Source organism: Monopterus albus, unplaced genomic scaffold (genome assembly GCF_001952655.1).
Source record: "Monopterus albus unplaced genomic scaffold, M_albus_1.0 scaffold28.1, whole genome shotgun sequence".
Lineage (NCBI taxonomy): Eukaryota > Metazoa > Chordata > Actinopteri > Synbranchiformes > Synbranchidae > Monopterus > Monopterus albus.
Window position 1 is genome coordinate 1428219 of NW_018127908.1, and position 18545 is coordinate 1446763.

An 18545-nucleotide genomic window follows, 5' to 3' on the forward strand; every position below is an offset into this window, starting at 1 on the left:
CATCGTGGCTGGACCACTGCATCTCTACAGCTGATGCACATGCTGCTTTGGTTGATATAGACATTTTATATAATATGTCTATTTTTGACCATATTCCTGTAAAGCTGACTATTAGATTTGACTCTATACCTACTTTAGTCCAGACCTACCAAAATCATGATTGTCTGGACTGGTCTACTCTCTCTTCTGAGAACCTTGCCTGCTATTGTTCTCACACTAACAGGCTGTTATGTGATATTACTCTACCCAGAGAGGCAGTCATGTGTAAAGATTTTAATTGTACTGATGCTAGTCACAAGGCAGGTATCTCTTCCATGTATTCTAATATTATCCGGGTGCTGATTGAAGCTAGTATGCCTTATTATAAAAGTAGAGAGAAGCGTAATATTAGACCTGGTTGGAACACTTAAAAATGAACAAAAATTGAGGTCTGATTCTATGGCGAAGAAACTATTATGCAATGATACGAGGTCATTTTGGAAAGATGTTAAACATACTAATAATAGTAGACTCTCTCTACCCTATACTATTGATGGAATTTCTGGCCCAGATAAGATAGCTGAGCTTTGGTGGCTCCATTATTGCAATTTATTTAACTGTGTTCCCAGTGAAGTCTTCCCTGTAAGCAGGGTTGATTTTGTTGAAACTGTTAAAACCTGTGAAGTTTCTCAAGTGATAAATAATTTGTCTGCAAATTAGTCTACTGGGCTGGATCATATTTCTGTAGAACACCTTAAGTATGCTAGTTTGAGGTTGGCTCCTCTTTTAGCTATATGTTTTACGTCTTGTTTTATACATGGGTTTTTGCCTGACTCCTTGATGACGGTGCTTTTAGTTCCTGTGGTGAAGGATAAAGCAGGAAAGGTGGGCAGCTCTGATAATTACAGACCTATTGCACTTGCTAATACACTTTCTAAAGTTGTTGAGGCAATTCTTTTGAGTAGGTTTTGTAATCTTATTGGCTCCACTGAGAACCAATTTGGGTTTAAATCTAATCATGGCACTGATATGTGTATATTTGCACTAAAGTAATTGGTTAGTAAATATAAAAGTAAGAATTCCACCATATTTATGTGTTTTTTAGATGTCTCTAAGGCCTTCGATCGGGTGAATCAGATGAAACTAACCACACAGCCATGTCAACCTTAAATTTATGAGGCTTTTAGATAAGGGCGCTCGTAGTCCAAACCCAGTTCCCACGGGCTGTTTGATGAAACTGTCTATTTGAGAAGCCAAGCCCTGAGGTCAGATGCAAGGCAACAGACGGACAGCTAAACTGCAGAAAGCATTCAAACAGCACACACATATACACATCTAGCATTCCCTGCAGGCTGACTAAGTGGTCTTTCTTCCTCTCTGGGGACTCTCTGTCCCTGCTGCTTCACCCCTTTGGCATGTAACCCATACCACCCCTCACCCCTACATGTGTGCATGTGTGCACACACACACACACACACATACTCCTATCAGGTTTAAGATCAGCCATTTCCAAAGTCAACAGATGTGAGCCAATTGAGGATGGATTGCAGACACACTTCTGCTCTTTCACATAAGTAATGCAATAAGAGCACCAGGGCTGCACAACAGAGGATACACAGACATATTACTGTTTTCTTCATCGTATTCTGCACACACTTAAATGCACATACTTTTCCATTAGTCACAATAGTTTTTTTTTCACCTCACTTATGCTATAATTGTCAATTTTAACTTAAAAATAATTCCCTTGTTATGGTTTAATAGTAACATTTTTGTCTCATCAGCAAAGGAACTGCAATCACCAAAGCATAAAAAGTAATCTGGGAGCTTTTTAAGCTAAAACAAAAATCTTTATAGAGGTACAATTAAAAGGGAGTAATTGTTATTGTAATTATGGACAGTAGTTAGTCACTGGTATACTTGCCTTTTAAAGGGATAGTAGTGGACTGGTTGTTGTTTTGTGGTGGTTTTTTATTTTTTATTTTTTTATTGTTGTTTTTTGTTGTTCGGAGTCTGGACCTTGAGTCTGCAATAAAGTTTCTATCTATCTATCTATCTACTGACGGGGACCATCAGGCCCTGTTCAGATATCCACACTCAAAACGTTCACATATCTGGAAGTAAAAGTTCATTGTAACTGTTTCAGAATCAGCCCTTTTCATTTCTACATACATGTTGTCACAGTGGCAGTGACAGGCTGACTTCGACCCTGGTCTCGGAGCGCCACCAGGTTAACTGTATATTCTTCCCCTGGTCTCAGACCAGTCTGCACAAAGGACGTGATGGTGCTGGGCAGCTGTGCAGTCATCCCGCCGTCATTATCCTGGAAAAAAACACAGCCAAGAGATGAGATGAAGAGATTGAGAATCCGTTGATTGTGTGGCACAAAGCTTTCTCAGTGTAAATAAAAGCTGTAGACCTCACCTCACCAGTAAGACATAAACAGTATACAGAGACTTTTCTGTCTTAACACAATAAAATCCTAATGTGTTACTTGGCAAAAATAAGTGTGTATACTATGTCTCAGCGTCTGTTTTGCAGAGGTTGCACTCTGTACATTTCCAAAGGCCTGTCACTGAGACACATGGAGCCCCTGCTATTCCCAGCTGTTCTCAGAAAGCCACTGTCGCACATGCACTTCCAGCTGATAGACAGATGTTACGCCTACTGCTGCTCCAAGATCCCCAAAAGCCTGGACTATGAAGGCACGTATTAAGCCAGAACATGTAACAGCTTGCTACTTTCCTGAATCACAACTGTAATTAGACATGTAATCCATTTAATCACTTCAGCTAAATGACCAGGGTTGGCAGTAACACACAACAGTAATGTTCCAATAACAAGTGGTGTACAGTGTCAATAATGATACAGATAAATGCAGACAATGCTAGATTCCAAAAATGAATCAGCAGAATGATGTATATCCCACTCCCATCTCCTGCGTAAAAAGCAAATACGTCAAATCTTCAAACTAATCAGAAAAAATGAATGATGATTGGAAGGAAAGCCCAGCTGACATATACTGATCAGCCATAACATTATGACCACCTGCCAAATAAGGGGTACATTGATATTTCAGACTTCTCGAACAATACTTTGATGCTGAATTTTGTAAATGTCATTTTCAGTGCTGTGAGCACTGGGGGAGCAGCAGGTTTCTCAAAGACACATTACCAAATATATAATGTGCACATATTACATATTGTTGGGGAATGCTTAATCAATCACATAACGTTCTTCATCATGATGCAGCATTATAGGCTCCATTAAGCCATTTTTATTTGTTCAAGCTATCTACCAGGCACTGGCTCCTCTTCCCAGGAGTCAAGGACTGAGTTACAAGGTGCAGTTTCAATAGTGTTACAGCCACAGGCACAAAGGAACATCATTCATGCAGACACCATCTGTCAGCAAAATGTTTCATGTAAGTAGAATACTGCCGATTTGCACAGCCTCATCATGTGTCCTAACCATTGAGCTCTGACCAGTTGTTTGAATATGCAACATGAATCGTAATGCTGAGGTACTTCAGGGAATCGCTGATCGTTATGCATGGTCAAGTGTCTTTGTGTGTAAAACAGCTACAGCAACAAACTGTCATTTTGAGTAAACTGAAACATCCTGGGGTTCTTAATGGAATAATCAACACAAAGATGACATTTCCAGCGCTACTAGTAGTAAGCGTTGATTGACTAATTGCTTTACAGCTTTACCATTTTATTTAAAAAAGCCCCAAATAACGTATTCAATGGCATAAACATTGGTATTTTATTCGAAGGTCAAGTCTACTGTGGCTGTTTCTAACAGTCTTGAAGTTCACCCTCCCTCTCTCAGTCTGTGTTTTCCCTTAGAGGGGAGTGAGTTGTATGTTTGTCTGCATAGGCCAAAGCTTTCATGCCTACTTCCATTATGAGATTGTCAAAATTCACAATTTCCATTGCTGGATTAAATCCACAGGGTGGGGCTGCCAACCCATAATATGATTTCCCTTGTGGCTGGAGCAAGGGAGGGAAAATGAGGGGAGAGGATAGGGAGAGGTGAAGGAGGAAGAATACCTTCAGCGATAGGGAGGAAATAGTTGTAGATCTTGACCAAGAGGTGGTGGACGGAAAGTAAAAACAAGAGATTCAAGGGGAAGGGGTGGGGTGTCAAAGATGCTAGAGGAGAAACAGCAGTGAGACATGAAAATTCTGGATAGAAAGGAGGGCTAAAAGCAATCAATGAAACTAGGAGGTCCACTTCTTTTTTCATTCAGACTCTTTCTATCCTAAAGGGAGCTTGAAATGAACACAAAAAACACCTTAACATCAGATTGGAGTCTGGCTGGACCAAAGGATATCTCCCCCTGAAAACACCTTAAAGGAGAAATCCAATTACTGTGTGAGGGCACGAGATTAGAGTTTCAAGAGTACCTGAGTTTACAGCGGAAATTAGAAAGAGAAAGGCTTTTTTTATTTCTGGCTTTGAACCTGGTCTTGCTATGGTTTTATGAAGGGATATTCTGAAGAAAGGGTTTAATGGCTCACCCATCTAATAGCCAGTAATCTAATCTGGCATGAGCAAGCTCCCAAGAAAACCTCAATGCATTCAGACGTTCACAAAGTCATTTACAGATTCACATTAAACAAGTCTGAAAATACGTCTTTTCCTTTGTTTAGCCAAAAAAACAAGACAGACAAAAATCTATGGTTGTTTGTGGGAGTAAAGGCTGAAAACCATTATAAAGCCTCATCCGGTTCTTTCAAACCAGGAACTCAGAGGGACGACTCAGACCACTTGAGTATATAAAAAATATATCCGTGCTGGTTTATTCAAAAAGTCACAGGCAAGAATTCACACTTCAAGTCCAGAGATCTTCCAACCCCCAGGTTGTTTTCGTGGTGTGTATCTAAAACAATTGGACATAACCTTACACATTAAGACAAATATTAAGACTAGCATTACAGTTGACACTAACAGCAGTTTTCCTGTAACCTTGACGTGCCTGCAGTCTGCACTGCAGGCTGAATAGTTAACAGCCCAAGCCAGTCACCCTGTCTGAACTAAACATTCATAGACAACAAATCTCTGAATATCTATCTAACTAAAAAATAACCCAACAGGAGAGAGTGGGAAAATCCATCTTGTCTGCCTGCATCTCTTTAGTTTTTTTTCCCCCACACACAGAAACATGCATCTGTCTCTCATTGTGCTGTAATGCAATCTCACACTGGGGCTGGCAGCAAACACATCCACTGATACAGTTTCACTCTACCTTGGGGATGAAGCTGATTTCCCATCCATCGAAAGAATAGTAGAAGGGTTGCCACTGGACCTCCACTGACGTCTCTGTGATGGATTTGAAGACTAAGCCATCTGGATTGGAAAGATCTGGAGAAGGAGCCTGGGATGTATTGATGCTCTTTGGTGACCCACACAGCCCATAAATCACTTCTCATGCTGAACCTCCCTTTTACATTTCTTTTCTGTTGCTTCTGTCTTTATTAATTTCTGTTCAGTCCAAACAATGCTACACTTAAGCTATGCACTGTTCATGATGTCTTTTATATAATTTTTGTTTATAAAGGTATAAAACAAGAACCTGCTTCATAAAAATCACAGAAAATAGGTCAGCTCTGATATGCAAAGATTTAGACAGGTAGTTATATACACAACCCTGCCAACATGGATTTCTTGGTTTAAAACAAATAACCCTACTGTAGCTCATATTTTGATTTAGCAAAATGTTAAAATGACTTTTTCACAGGCAGCTGTGCACCGCTAAAACTCAGCTCAGATAATCAAATACAGTTTCATAATTAAGTTTAGCAAAAACAACCACAACAAATCATGTCATCAGTGAAAAATGCTTGCATCAAGTGTAAATGCCCTAAACTGACTTTATTATTCCAAATACTCTGCTATCACTGAAATTAAACTCACTTATCTGTGAAATGGAGCACTATTTTCCAGCCAAGACAGACCTAGTAGCAGCTCACTGTATGTAGCAAGCTAATACATACTAATGCCATTAAAAATAGTTATTCGGGGTGAGTTTGCATACTTGTGAAGAAATGTGAAGCAATGAGTATGTTTCTCTGTCGGGTCCAAATGACCCGGGATTAACACCAGATAGGAGGTACGTATCCAAAAGGTGTTCATATTTGTTTGTCTGAGAGTGTGTGTTGGAGTGTGAGTGACACTAAGCATGTGTTACAGGTAGGAATCGCAGCCAGCTGGCTCAGAGGAGCAGGTGGGATTCTCACTCTGTTGACACTGAGAAACATCTTTCAGAGGATTTAACAAAACACAGTGGGAGCCAGGCTGTGTGCATCCGCATGAATGACTGTGGGCACGTATGAATGCATCAGACAGAGGGTATTTTATGAGAAAGAAAGTGATGACTTAAATTAATGTTTTGATGGTCATCAATCATGCATGGCTGCAGTGGAATATATTTTACCCTCCTACGGGAACACCTTGTCAGATCAACCCACATGACTACACTTACGGGTCCAAACAGTAATGCTGTTAGGGACGCTGATACTGTTGTTAATGACAGCGAACACGTTGATGTTGTACTCCATGCCTGCTTCCAGGCCTGAGATAGCACAGGTGGTGGTGTTTCCTGGAATCCTTAACTCTAGTTGTATGCCTGACAGAGGGACAAGCAAAAAGATACACAGATGTATGAGTGCGCTTTAAAAAAAGCAAGGTTTACTTTCAAGACATTTAAAATCAGCTGAAAGTCAAATTACAACCTTCCTTGCATTGAAAGGCCAGCAAATATCTGTACTTACCTCCGGGGCTGCTTGGTGTGTAGGTCACCAAGAAATCTGTGAGCACAACTGAACCCTCCCACTCCAGGTCAACAGTGCGATCAGTCACCTCTCGTACAATTAAGTTCATGACAGGTGCCACTTGAAACAGGAAACAGACACACACACATGCACAAAATAGGTAATACACATTAATTATTTCCGTTTTTGTTTTGTTTTGTGTGTGTTTTATATCAGCATGTTGCATTTGTAGTAACTTGCCTGTGTTTTGGTCTTACCACAAGAGAAATTTGGAAAAAAAAAAAAACACTGCAAAAGCTAAAATGCAGCCACATACTTTAAGGAAATGACTGGCACTAGTGTCAAGGTGTAAGCTGATGGTGGCCACAAGTCTTCTGGTCCTTTAAACATTTACAGTATTTGCAAGCATCTCCCGTGAATCACAGCTTTGGTTTCACTCTAAATGCCCAGACCAAGTCCAAATCCTGTGCCTGTTCACCTTCAGATCATGTCCACTTGCATTCTGCCATTTGAATTTTCTATTCTATTCATATTTTAAAAGGAATTAATTCTGACAGCTCAATGGCCACACCTCAGACTTGAACAGATGGCACTGAAGCCAGTGCTTGTGGCAATAAAAGGTGGAGAATTAACATAAGAGGGAGAAGCACCGTCATTCATTGGAGCTGAAGATCGTCAAGGCAATAAAACCTGAGACATGGTGTTGAATGTAAATGTGGAGGCATAAACAAGTGTTTACAGCTCTCTCTGCCAAAAACAATGAAGAGGAGGAGGGGAGACAGGTGAAGGACATAAAGGAGGAGAAGACAAGACAGAGTGCGCAAACAGTTTGAGCAGATGAAATGATGAAACAGATGCAAAGGTTAGAATGTGTTTTGTGGGAGTAAATGACTTAACATAGAAAGATGGCTAAATGAGAGAGAATGAGAGGCAAATGGAGCAGCGAGTGTGATGGTGCAATCAACAACCTCTCACCTCTTCATCATCTACATCCTGTGATACAGGGCTCTACAGCACAGAACTGAGGCCTCCTCAGGGACCCTTTGGACACTTCAGCTACTTTCTCACACACTCGACAGATGGCTGCATGCTGTACAGTGGCTTGCTCATTCGCTCATTTCGAAACGATGAACCTGCACTGGGGACGGCTCCTGCAGCCTTCACTTAGCACGATTTATCTCATCTATCAGACTGAGCTTCATCACACACGTGAAGGAAATGACCAATCAAAAGAAGGAGCAATCATCCATGGGATAGGACAGGAGTGACTGAATGAGGTCATGTAGGAGGCTGAACAGATGAGCAGCCTGTAAGTAAAGACCGACTCCAGCATAAAATAAAGGGCAGACTCACAAGGAAAGGGAAAGAAAAAGGCTGCTCTGATAATTTAGTCAACAATCGTTGAAGCCAAAATCTGTAACTTTACAATCAAGATAAGGAAGATTTGTTACATCATCTCACTTTAACTCGCTGCATGAAATCACCACCAATCTGTTAATCCTAATGCAAATACTTCTATTTTAAATTGTCACACAGCACAGGAGGAACCTGACATCCACTCAGCAAGACTTGGTTGCAGAGTATGAGGAGAGTCTCTGACCTTTCTCGGTGTCCAAATTCAGCAGCAGCTTTTCAGGTTCTAACCAGATCTCCCTTTTCCTATCTTATTTTAACTTCACTTTAAACTCATTTTTGCATAAAACAACCAGTTTAAAGAACTTCTCTACTGACATCTCTAAGTAGAAGCATGTCAACAGTTTTGTGTTAAAAAAGCTACTTATGTATGTTTAATACGTAGTAAAGCACTGTTCTTGAGTGATACCACTTGCAAACTAATTCAAACGCTTTTGAATAAGTTTTCTTTCCAGCATCAAGGCTTTGCCCTCTTGATTTTTAGTAAATTATTTCTCAGACATGCATCCTTCCTACAGTTTGTTATTAAAGGGAAACCTGATGAAGGTTATTCAAGAATTTCACCCGGAGCATTGAAGTCTCATTAGGTCTAATAAGTATGCAGTCATAAGCAGATACAGTAGGTCTAAACTAAAACACTGATGGTAAAACTCCCACTGATAACGGAGGTGAGCGCATCATCACAGGACTAACTAAGCCTCTGGCCACTTTGTGTAATGACATGTCTTATGTTAATTTACTCAGCAGATTAAACTGAAACTTTCAGTGTGATGTATAATCTTTAAGAGGTGGGAAGTAAAGTACTGTACTTAAGAACAAATTTGAGGTATTTGTACTTGAGCATTTTCATTTTCTGTTACTTCATACTTAAACTTCACTACATTTTAGAGGCAAATTTTGCACTTTTTACACGACTACATTTATTTTATAACTTTTGTCACGAGTTACCCTTCAGAACTACAGTATACTTGTAAGATTTTATTGCTCTCCAGTGGAAAATTCAAAAGCTACCCAGCAGTAATTCAAATTATAAGCATATAAACTAGTTAAAACTAGCTCCGCCTTTACCAGCTGCAAGATTAAAGTGATGTACTGTACAGAGTAATGCATCAGTATAATCCTGTAACATGATGGTGTCATTCTGAATGATTCATTTTAGCATTTTGATGATGAAGTATGTTTTGATGCTTTTGTACTTTTACATAAGCAGCATTTTGAATGCAGCACTTAAGTAAGGGATCTGGGTACATCTTCCACCACTGCAACATTTTGAAGTTTGTGTGCTCATCGATTTTCAGTTATCCTCCTTGAAATGTGGGTCAAAGATTCAGTCTGCTGTTGTCGCTATGTTGCATGATTGCTGTGGATCAGAGCAAGGAAAACAAAAAGCCTTTTGTATTCAGTTTGCTTTTACACAACCAAGTTAGAGTACAAGCCAACCAGGGGTTTGTAGTCAAGTGACTTCACCAAACAGGCATCGAAAAACTGGCAACCAATGGTCTCTGAAAACTCTGAGTGGTTTGCCAGTCCAGCTCCAGACTTGATCAAGTGGAAGCAGTGGAGTCAAGATACACGTATATGATATAAGAAAATCAGGTAACTGCTTTGACAGGCAGGCAAATGGGAAAGAATCAATTCAAATAGCAGAAGAGAAATAAAACAATGACATAATAATAATGTAGCATAATAATACAAAGTTAAGAAACTGTAGTTGATCAGTTTGTTTTCTGATGTGAGGGTTTCCAAGTTGGATATCAGCTGTATTCAAAAAGATGTTCAGTCCATCCACACACAAATATCTTTCATTATTGGTTCATAAACTAAGTAAAGACATACAGGGTTCCGCATGCAGCAACGCAAATTTAGTTTCTTACCCTACACTTTGCTAAAGTGTCCAAGAAAGGAGGAGCACACTAGATCCACATTTACAGTATGACTCCTCTGACAGACAGGCACCTCTGAAATACACACTGTCAAAGATGCACTGTCATACAAGAAAAACGGAAACCCATTTCCACTGCAGGATAATGGTCCTGGATATTGAAGGGCTTTTGTCACAAGCTACAACGCAATTTCAGTCAAAGAGATGATAACAGTATGAATCATCATACTGCTGAGGCAAACTGCAAGTGACACACAAATACTGTGGATTTGTGTGTACGGCTGTCAGCTTTGGTTTAGGTGTGTGCTTGTGTTTAAAAATCAGTGTTGGACTGTGTGACGAGGTTTACTGTCACATGTCTCCCAAATCCCTCTAATGCCACTGAAACAAGTAATCTGCCCAATAATATAATTGATGCAAACAAAGCTGTTTTACAAAGGAGGCTTTTAAATTGCTCTGCCGAAGCTATAAAGCTGTGCCACTCAGATAAATATGACAGATGCTATACAGCAGAATAAGGCAATAAAACAGGCAAAGGATGATACCAAACTTTATAGTTCTGATATACAGTACATTACAGGACTTTAAAAGTGAATCACAGTGCTGAGATCCACAGCTATTTGTGAGAAACAATAAGTGGGCCATGGAAAAGTAGCCCACCTCCAATACGCTCTCGAGTACACAGGCTACTTTTCCGTGGCTCACCCTGCTACTGCTGCATTCAGAGGATGCCAACAATGTGACATGCTGAAGATTAAATGCCACTCCTCAGCACAAGTTGATCTCTACTTTGAGGGTGGATATATTTTTATGTAAAGATATACTGTATCTTGTCCCGTGCTCCAAACATCCAATTTAAATTCAACAGGCTCCATTAATTCTCATAGTGGATGAATATAGGCCACCATAATTGAAGCAAAAAAATACATCCCGCTTTCTTCAGCTTTTGATAGCATGAACACTTAAGCCTGTTACCCTACAGGTCTCTGGTAATTGAACTGCTTCGTTCTGTATTCAGCAAACTATCCTCTACAAGCACTGACTATTTTAGGGTCTAATTGCAAAGAAAAAAAGCAATTCGAACTCTCTGACTTGGTATAGATATTAATTGGAAAGATGGCATGGAGAAATCAGCCTTGGTAATACGATTTGCTTTCCCTGTCTTTCTATCGCTCACTCTTCTGTCTGTCCTCATTCATCACTTTCGTTGACAGCTGCCTCAGATGGCAGAGGAGGATCTGATATTTAGGCGTGGAGAGCTGAACAAAGGCACGCACGGCTCAGGAGGTGGCTCATCTGCAGCTAACGTGACAGTTTTCTCCCCAGTGGATGTGACTTTTGACAAATGAATGCTGTTACACCTTCTGCTGTCCAGCAAGTCATTCTCCCCCCCACCTGTACAGAGCAGTTTGTTTTTCAGGGCTGCTCACTTTCTAAGAAGCGATGTAGCTGAGAGTTCAGTTTGCATTTGGATATTACTTTTTGAGGATTTTTTTGATTTACTGACTCAGGACCAAGGTTACATGGTATGAGTAGCTGTGAACCTAAGTGCTATTGCAGAAAGAGCACAGGCATTTATAAATCTACACATTAGACCTGCCTACCTGTGTGGCTGGACTCATATAACCTAGGACGATTTACTTTCTAAGATGAGGTGGTTGAATTCATTTCTTCCTTTATAGAGAATATGAAGCTGATGTCATGCCATGTTAAAGTTTGGGTAAATGCACTGTGTTTGGAACATCATGCTCATTACCACAGTTAGTAAAGTGAGATCTAAATGAACTAAGCAACTTTGCTGATAAGTAACATCATGTGCTGTAGCCTTTATCTGTCTGCAAACACTCGACACTCTAACGCACATGGCTGCCAGTACCTACTGTACCTGTTCAGTGAGCTTTACGTTTTTGTCATTTAGTGCTGAAATGATTAATCAATTAGTCAATCATCAGAAAATGAATCACCAAAAATATCAGTTTCAATTATATATTATATGAAAAGGACAAACATTTTTGTTTCTAAAATGTGAGGAATTATTACTTTTCTCATATTAACAGAAAATGTCTAAATTATTCAACTGTTTCCAATAAGATTCCACACTGGGTTTGGGGAAGCTGTGATTTCATTATCCCTGACATTTTAAAGATTAAATGGAAAGAAAGAAAGAATAACTAATCAAATTAATTAACTGAAAGCATAAAGCATTGCACCTCTCACTATATATTGTCAATAGGTGGTGTAAATTGAAGATTTTAATCTATAAAATCCTCTCCTAGTGTCACTGTATTGTACTCTATGTCACATATTCATAACATCGGACAGTATGAGAGCTTCCAAAGCTAGATTATATAAGAGCAGCTGAAGGGAAAATATCTTGCTGATTGTGTTATTTGCCAAATCTTTTTCTTTCTTTTTCAATTACTCACAAACTGTAAATAAAGAGATGAAATTTCTAAGAAATACTCACTAGGCTGTAATATGAACCATTCTAACTTGAAAAGAAACCTCTTCTTGCTCAACATTTCAGCCCTAACTGAGGGTTCACAGAGTTTCATTGGGAAATCTGTTTAGGCTGGATTTCTACTGTGGATTTTTTTATCCTGGTCACACTGACAGCAAGTGTTAAAGGAGTACAACTTCCATGCTCAGTGTTTTTGCTTCTGGGAATTGAACCATTTTGTACTTGAAACCTGTCAGAGGATCAAACTGACATAAAGGATAAAAAGTAACAGCCTACCAGAGTTGCAGTCATCTCCAGCAAAGCCATCCTGACAGACACAGAAACCCTCCTTGCAGACTCCCTTCTTACTGCAGTTGTTGGCACAATACACCAGCGAGCAGTCCTCTCCCACATACCCGGGCCGACACTGGCAGGTCCCGTTGATGCACAGCCCCTGGTCCGAGCAATCATTGAGACACTTCCCAACCATGCAGTCGTCGCCAGTGAAAGACTCCTCACACACACACTCCCCATCGATACACAACCCACGGCCAGAACAGTCTGAAGGGCACCGTGGCTCTGAACAGTTGTCGCCTCCAAAGTCACGGTCACACACACACTCCCCTTCAACACACACCCCCTGGCCGGAGCAGTTGTCTGGGCAGCGAGGCTCCGAGCAGTTTTTGCCGGTCCAACCTTCCTCACAGATGCAGCCACACAGGTCAAAGCTAAAGCTGCCATGGCCGCTGCAGCCTGGGACAAAGTCCAAGCGACCTGGGAGGAAAGTATACATGTATTAAATACTTTACTATGTCACATCCTTGTTAATTAAGATAAACTCCTCCAAAGAAGCCATAAAGGACTAGCTTGACAATTTGTGTAATATTACATTTGTGTGTTTTTAACAGGCACTGCTGGCCTAAATAATTTGTAAGCAATTCACATTTTAAGAAGCCAATCATTTCCATATCAACTCAGAAGTTAAAATAAACCAAACATCTCATCTGCTTTATGCCCATGTGCTTCAAAAGATGGGAGAAACAATAGTCAAGACATCAGTGAAAACAAAGCTACTGGTTTTGTTCTGGTAAATATTTAAAAAAATAAGTCAAAAAACATCAACGAAAACCTGTCTCACTTTGTGCACTGCGATCCTGCCACTGTCCTCCCCTGCGGAGACTTTCATGCTCATTCTGATTCGGATCATGACTACTGGAGATAATCATATTCTCAGCATAGAGATGGAACATTTTCAGAAAATATTTGAAGGGGGTGATGGTGTCAATGGAGCAGATCCTTTAACCATAATATATCCTATAACTCCATCCATTCCAATCCCCTCTTATTATAGTGGCAGCAACTCCTGAATAGGGAACAAAATTTTTACTGGCAGCAAAGGTTTCTCCGCTCCTTCTAGACCGTGACTGTGCAGCAGAAAAGAAAAAAAAAAAAATCACCCTCCACCATCAATATTCTGCTGCCGTTTGTCTCTTCTTCATTCATTGTATTAACTGTTTTTTCTGCCTGTTTTAGCTATAATACCACCTTTCTTCTTCTTGCCACCAATAAGACAGACTGTTTTAAATGTTATTCTTGCAGTTCTTTATATATTTGCTTCCAAAAGTAACAACTGATATCAGATTTTTTTTTATGCAAATGAAATTGCTACATTATAAACAAAAACTACATCTAAAACTGCTTTATCTAGATACTTTGTCATTGTTAAACAGTACCGACCCATGGCCGAGCTCTCTCCACAGCACCCAGATCCGCACTGAGCTCTGAGCAAGGAAATCTCTCTCTCCAGCATCTCCACCCTGGTGGCAAGCTGCTGGATTGTGGTTGTAGCGGGACAACCACATGCAGCTTTTGGGATGTTGATGCGGTGAGTGAATGTCACCTGAACAAGGAGGACAGTTTGGTAAGAAGTACATTTGAGTACTTTAGATAATTTAAGCATATACTTCACTCAAAGTCCATCTTTCAAGCATCAAAGACACACGTTGTTGTAGGCTTGAACACTGACAAAATAGTATACAGATTTGTCTGCTAGGAAGAACCTTAAACCCTCCTCCACCTGCAACATTATTCAATTTATCCAACAAATGGAACAAAAGGTTGGCACTTTAATGTGCACAAACCAACACAAGCACCTAGAGATAAAGGGTCATGAGAGAGAAGTGTTAACCAATTGTGGCCAATATAGGACCTTTTGGAACATGCTGAACATATGAATAAACAGTGGTTTGTATGTATGTTTTGTTTTGTTATGCATGTGATACAGCTTTCGCCTTGTGATGCAGTGAAATCTAACTACAGAATGTCAGTCAAGAGCCAAAAGCACTCAAAAGGAGTCTGTTCACATCTCAGTTTTGCCTCCTGAACACTGTTTCGCTCTCAGTGCTTCACTACTAAAAGTTAAATATTGCTAAAACACCAACCTGGCTGTCAGCATCCAGTGTCTGCTCGGTGTATTCTGTTGGTCCAGTTGCATCCAATGGACCCTCCGCAGAGGGTCTGGACCCCAGATCAGCGTGTGGGCCTTAAAAATTAAAACAAAAGGTCTTCTTCTAAACATAGCATCTTTGTGTATGTGACTACACTAACGTAGATAAGATGGCTACACTTGAATGGTTAGAAAACATCATCATTACCTGGGTCTGGTGATGCAGAGGTGTCCAGGTCAACAGAACACAGAGACTCCAAGGGAACATTGATGTTGTAGACATGGTTAAAGACCAAAGGTTGCTCTCTTAGGGTCTTATTGGTTGAGGAAAAAGATTGGGTCTGATCCCCATCTGTGATTTGTCTCTTCACTCTGGTGGTACGAACCAGCTTGTTGTCTCCTGATGGAGCAGCATGAGTGGCACTCTGGAGAGAGAGAGAATATGAAGCAAAAAATACTGCCCATGGTTGGAACTCGGGGGTTTCCAGCTGTTTTTGTTCTCTCTAGCTTGTGTTTACAGAATGGGGGAGTGAAGATGTACAAAAAAACCCCAAGGGAACACAAACCGAGATGACACTAATTTAAGGTACAAGTACATGAAATATTTTCTTCACTGACTGCAACACTAACAAAATTTTCACAACAACATTTGGGTCATTTACAACAGACAGAAAACAGAACAGCTCAGTATTTTAAGATTGTGCTTTCTTTTTGTCTGGCTGAGAGCTCAGGGGATTTTTATTCTATTTCTAAGGGAAAGGAATAAAGGAAGGAAGTCTAAACACCACAATCCACCTGTAAGCAGGTAACCATTTTGATCCGATCCCATCAATCCAATTATTGATCCAATCCAACTGGATCCTGTCCTATCTGATCCTATCTTATCCCAACTAATCTGATCGATCCCATTGATCCAATCCAACTGATTCTATTGAATCTGAGCCCATCCTACCCTGTCTCATCCGATCCACTCTGATTAATCCCATCATGTTGATCCAATCAGACCTGATCCAATCCCATCCCATCCAATCTGAGCCAGTCAGATCCTATCCTACTTTATCTGATCTGACCTGATCCTATTCCATCCAAGTAAAACTAGCAGTTCGGTCCTGCTCTTTATTACATCTGGGGAAATTAGCACTATGTTTCCAAAACACACTGACAAACCCCTATACTAAAATCCTTTATGCTTGTAATGTTAAAAGTGTAAAGACCTGCACAAGGTAAGCAGCCAAACAGGGGCTGTGTTAGAAAAACATAAAAGTGTGATTTGACATGTTTCCTTGTCATACATCTAATACTAGGGCTAACGACAGTAGCACTTCATTGCAATGAAACAACAATGTTCTTTTCCATGTCTTTTACATCAGTTATCAGCTGGTGAGGACACTGCCTTTTTGCATGTACAATAATAGAGAGCTCTAGTCTTTAGAACAGTAGAGCCATCGTGCATATTTACATGATCCATATATAAAAATGAGTCTTCTGAAAATGTGAAAAAGTCTGCCAGATAGCCCTTCCTCATTTATTTACCTTATTTACCAAGCTACAGCTGATGAAATCTGCTGGTGACATGGCCATTTTCAAATTGCAGGCATAGAAATGAGAAGCTGCGTTCCCCTGCCTCTGTCTGAAATCAAAAACCTATTATTTCAAATATCACTAAGAATTTTCCAGCAGGTAAATCTGCCACTGTCATCACTGCAAACATTGTAAACAGTCAATTGCAGCACTTTGTACTTGGTCCGATAACAACTAAAAGTTTTCTTTCCAAGTCGAATGTACAGAAGCTAATATAAAGTATCAAAACACATAAAAGGCAGGCAGGTAGTCAAACCAGCCAGGATAGAATTTGAGTGGATTTGTGCCCAGAGTCAAGTGATTAACATGGCTGCCAGAAATAGTGCATTGCAAATAAATAATGGATATGAAAAAGCCCTGGGCTGCTGTGCTGGACAGGCCTATTTTGTCTGAACAGATTTTACCTGTAGAGCAAGAACCAGAGCCAAAGCCCAGATCCATCCTATTGTGGGCAGAGCGGCCCTGTGATGCTGCTGTGCCAGTGGCATGCTGGGAAGAAACCTCACCACTTCTGTCCACTCACACCTGTGGAGGAGTGAGAAGTAGAAAGGTGAGAGACATGAAAGGGAGAGGGAGATGTAAATAGTTGGTTTCAGGAAACAAAACAAACAACAACAAAAAAAAAAAACAGTCAGTGGTGGTGTTTGTGTTGTATGAAAGTGTTTTCAAGCTTGGCCTACACACTTCAGCTGTTCCATTGTCACTGTTAGTGTCCCACCATGGAAACATACACTCACTGGTCACTTTGTTAGGTACACCTGTACAATTGTATGCACTACAATGCAACACCGGCGTTAAGACGGAGATGTTGCACTGAATTGTATACAATTACACAGGTGTACCTAATAAAGTGGCCGGTCAGTGTATGTGTTCATACGTATCTAGTGTGGTTGCGGTTTCTGTCCCACTAGCAGAGGCTTATCCTCTGTAAATGGTAAATAAATGACTTTGATCTGATTTACAATAACTGGCTTTAGAACTTCTTCCAGGGATTATGGAACTGAAACACTGAATGCATTACCAAATATTAAATTTTTCCATTTGGGAGCAATACAGAAATATTGCTCAGGGAGAGAGCTGATAGATGTATTTCAGTAGAGACATGGTTTGAGTGATGCTGCTATAATCCCCTCTATTGAGTGGGGAACTTAGAACAGAGATGCACTGAAGTAAATGCCGTACAGAGGAAACACTGATGTGGATTGTCCAAGCACACTGTCACATGCCGGCACAGACAAGACAGTGCACAGCTGAAGTTTGCTTTTAAACGGGCTTTTGAATTTATTGTTTTTCACAGCTGTTTCAGACACCTCACTACACTTGCAAAGATGTTTTATCATGTAAATACAGAATTGGGGAACAGCTGTTTATTCAAAAGTGAAAAGCAGTTATATCAGCGGTGTCTCTGTGTGCTTTAAACACAATTCCTTTGAGTTATAAGTTGTTCATGCCCATGTGTTTGTGGGCAAAAGATGGTTCAGAAGGGGTTAAAAAAAAAACCATCTCACAGATGAGCCTATGAGCTCTGCATTCAACAGCCTCTTTATCATGAGAATGCATCTCATGTTGGTGAAGCAGGCTATTGCTCTGAGCTGGCGTCTTTTGTGAGCGCCAGATGGAAGTCTTCTTATCACACCTAACTGGCTCTGATTTTCTTCCTGGACTATTTAGGGTGACAATGTTGATATGTGAGCATATTTGCACATAAATGAAAAACTGAGAGAGTCCCAGTGAGTGTGAGCCAGGCATAATTTTATGTTTGTCTCATTTAAGATATATATACAGTCTTATGCAAAAGTTTAGGCACCCCTTGATAAATAACAGATTTTGGTGATTTTTTATTTGAACAGATGTTAACACAGTTTCTCTTGGAAATGGAAAAAATGCACAATATTTTCTGCAAACAGTGATGCATAGTTACTTCTTATGCCATAAATTGAACAAAAATAAAAAATAAAAACATTATTATGGCATGGTGCAAAAGTTTGGGCACCCTAAGAGTTCCAGAGTCTCAAAGTCTCTCAC

General features: G+C 40.2%; 1 protein-coding gene across 8 annotated transcripts in view; it reads right to left on the reverse strand.

Moving 5' to 3' along the window:
- The window catches only part of tnr (tenascin R (restrictin, janusin)), a 158602-nt gene that overhangs the window by 44033 nt on the left and 96024 nt on the right, over window positions 1-18545 (reverse strand). For all 8 annotated transcript variants that reach the window (XM_020595662.1, XM_020595657.1, XM_020595656.1 and 5 more), the window contains 9 exons: window positions 16925-17045; window positions 15148-15364; window positions 14935-15035; window positions 14231-14393; window positions 12791-13267; window positions 6759-6878; window positions 6470-6613; window positions 5234-5349; window positions 2152-2302 (listed from right to left, as the gene is read on the reverse strand). In XM_020595662.1, coding sequence (XP_020451318.1) covers window positions 2152-2302; window positions 5234-5349; window positions 6470-6613; window positions 6759-6878; window positions 12791-13267; window positions 14231-14393; window positions 14935-15035; window positions 15148-15364; window positions 16925-17045 — 1610 coding nt within the window. The remainder of the gene's footprint in view (window positions 1-2151; window positions 2303-5233; window positions 5350-6469; window positions 6614-6758; window positions 6879-12790; window positions 13268-14230; window positions 14394-14934; window positions 15036-15147; window positions 15365-16924; window positions 17046-18545) is intronic.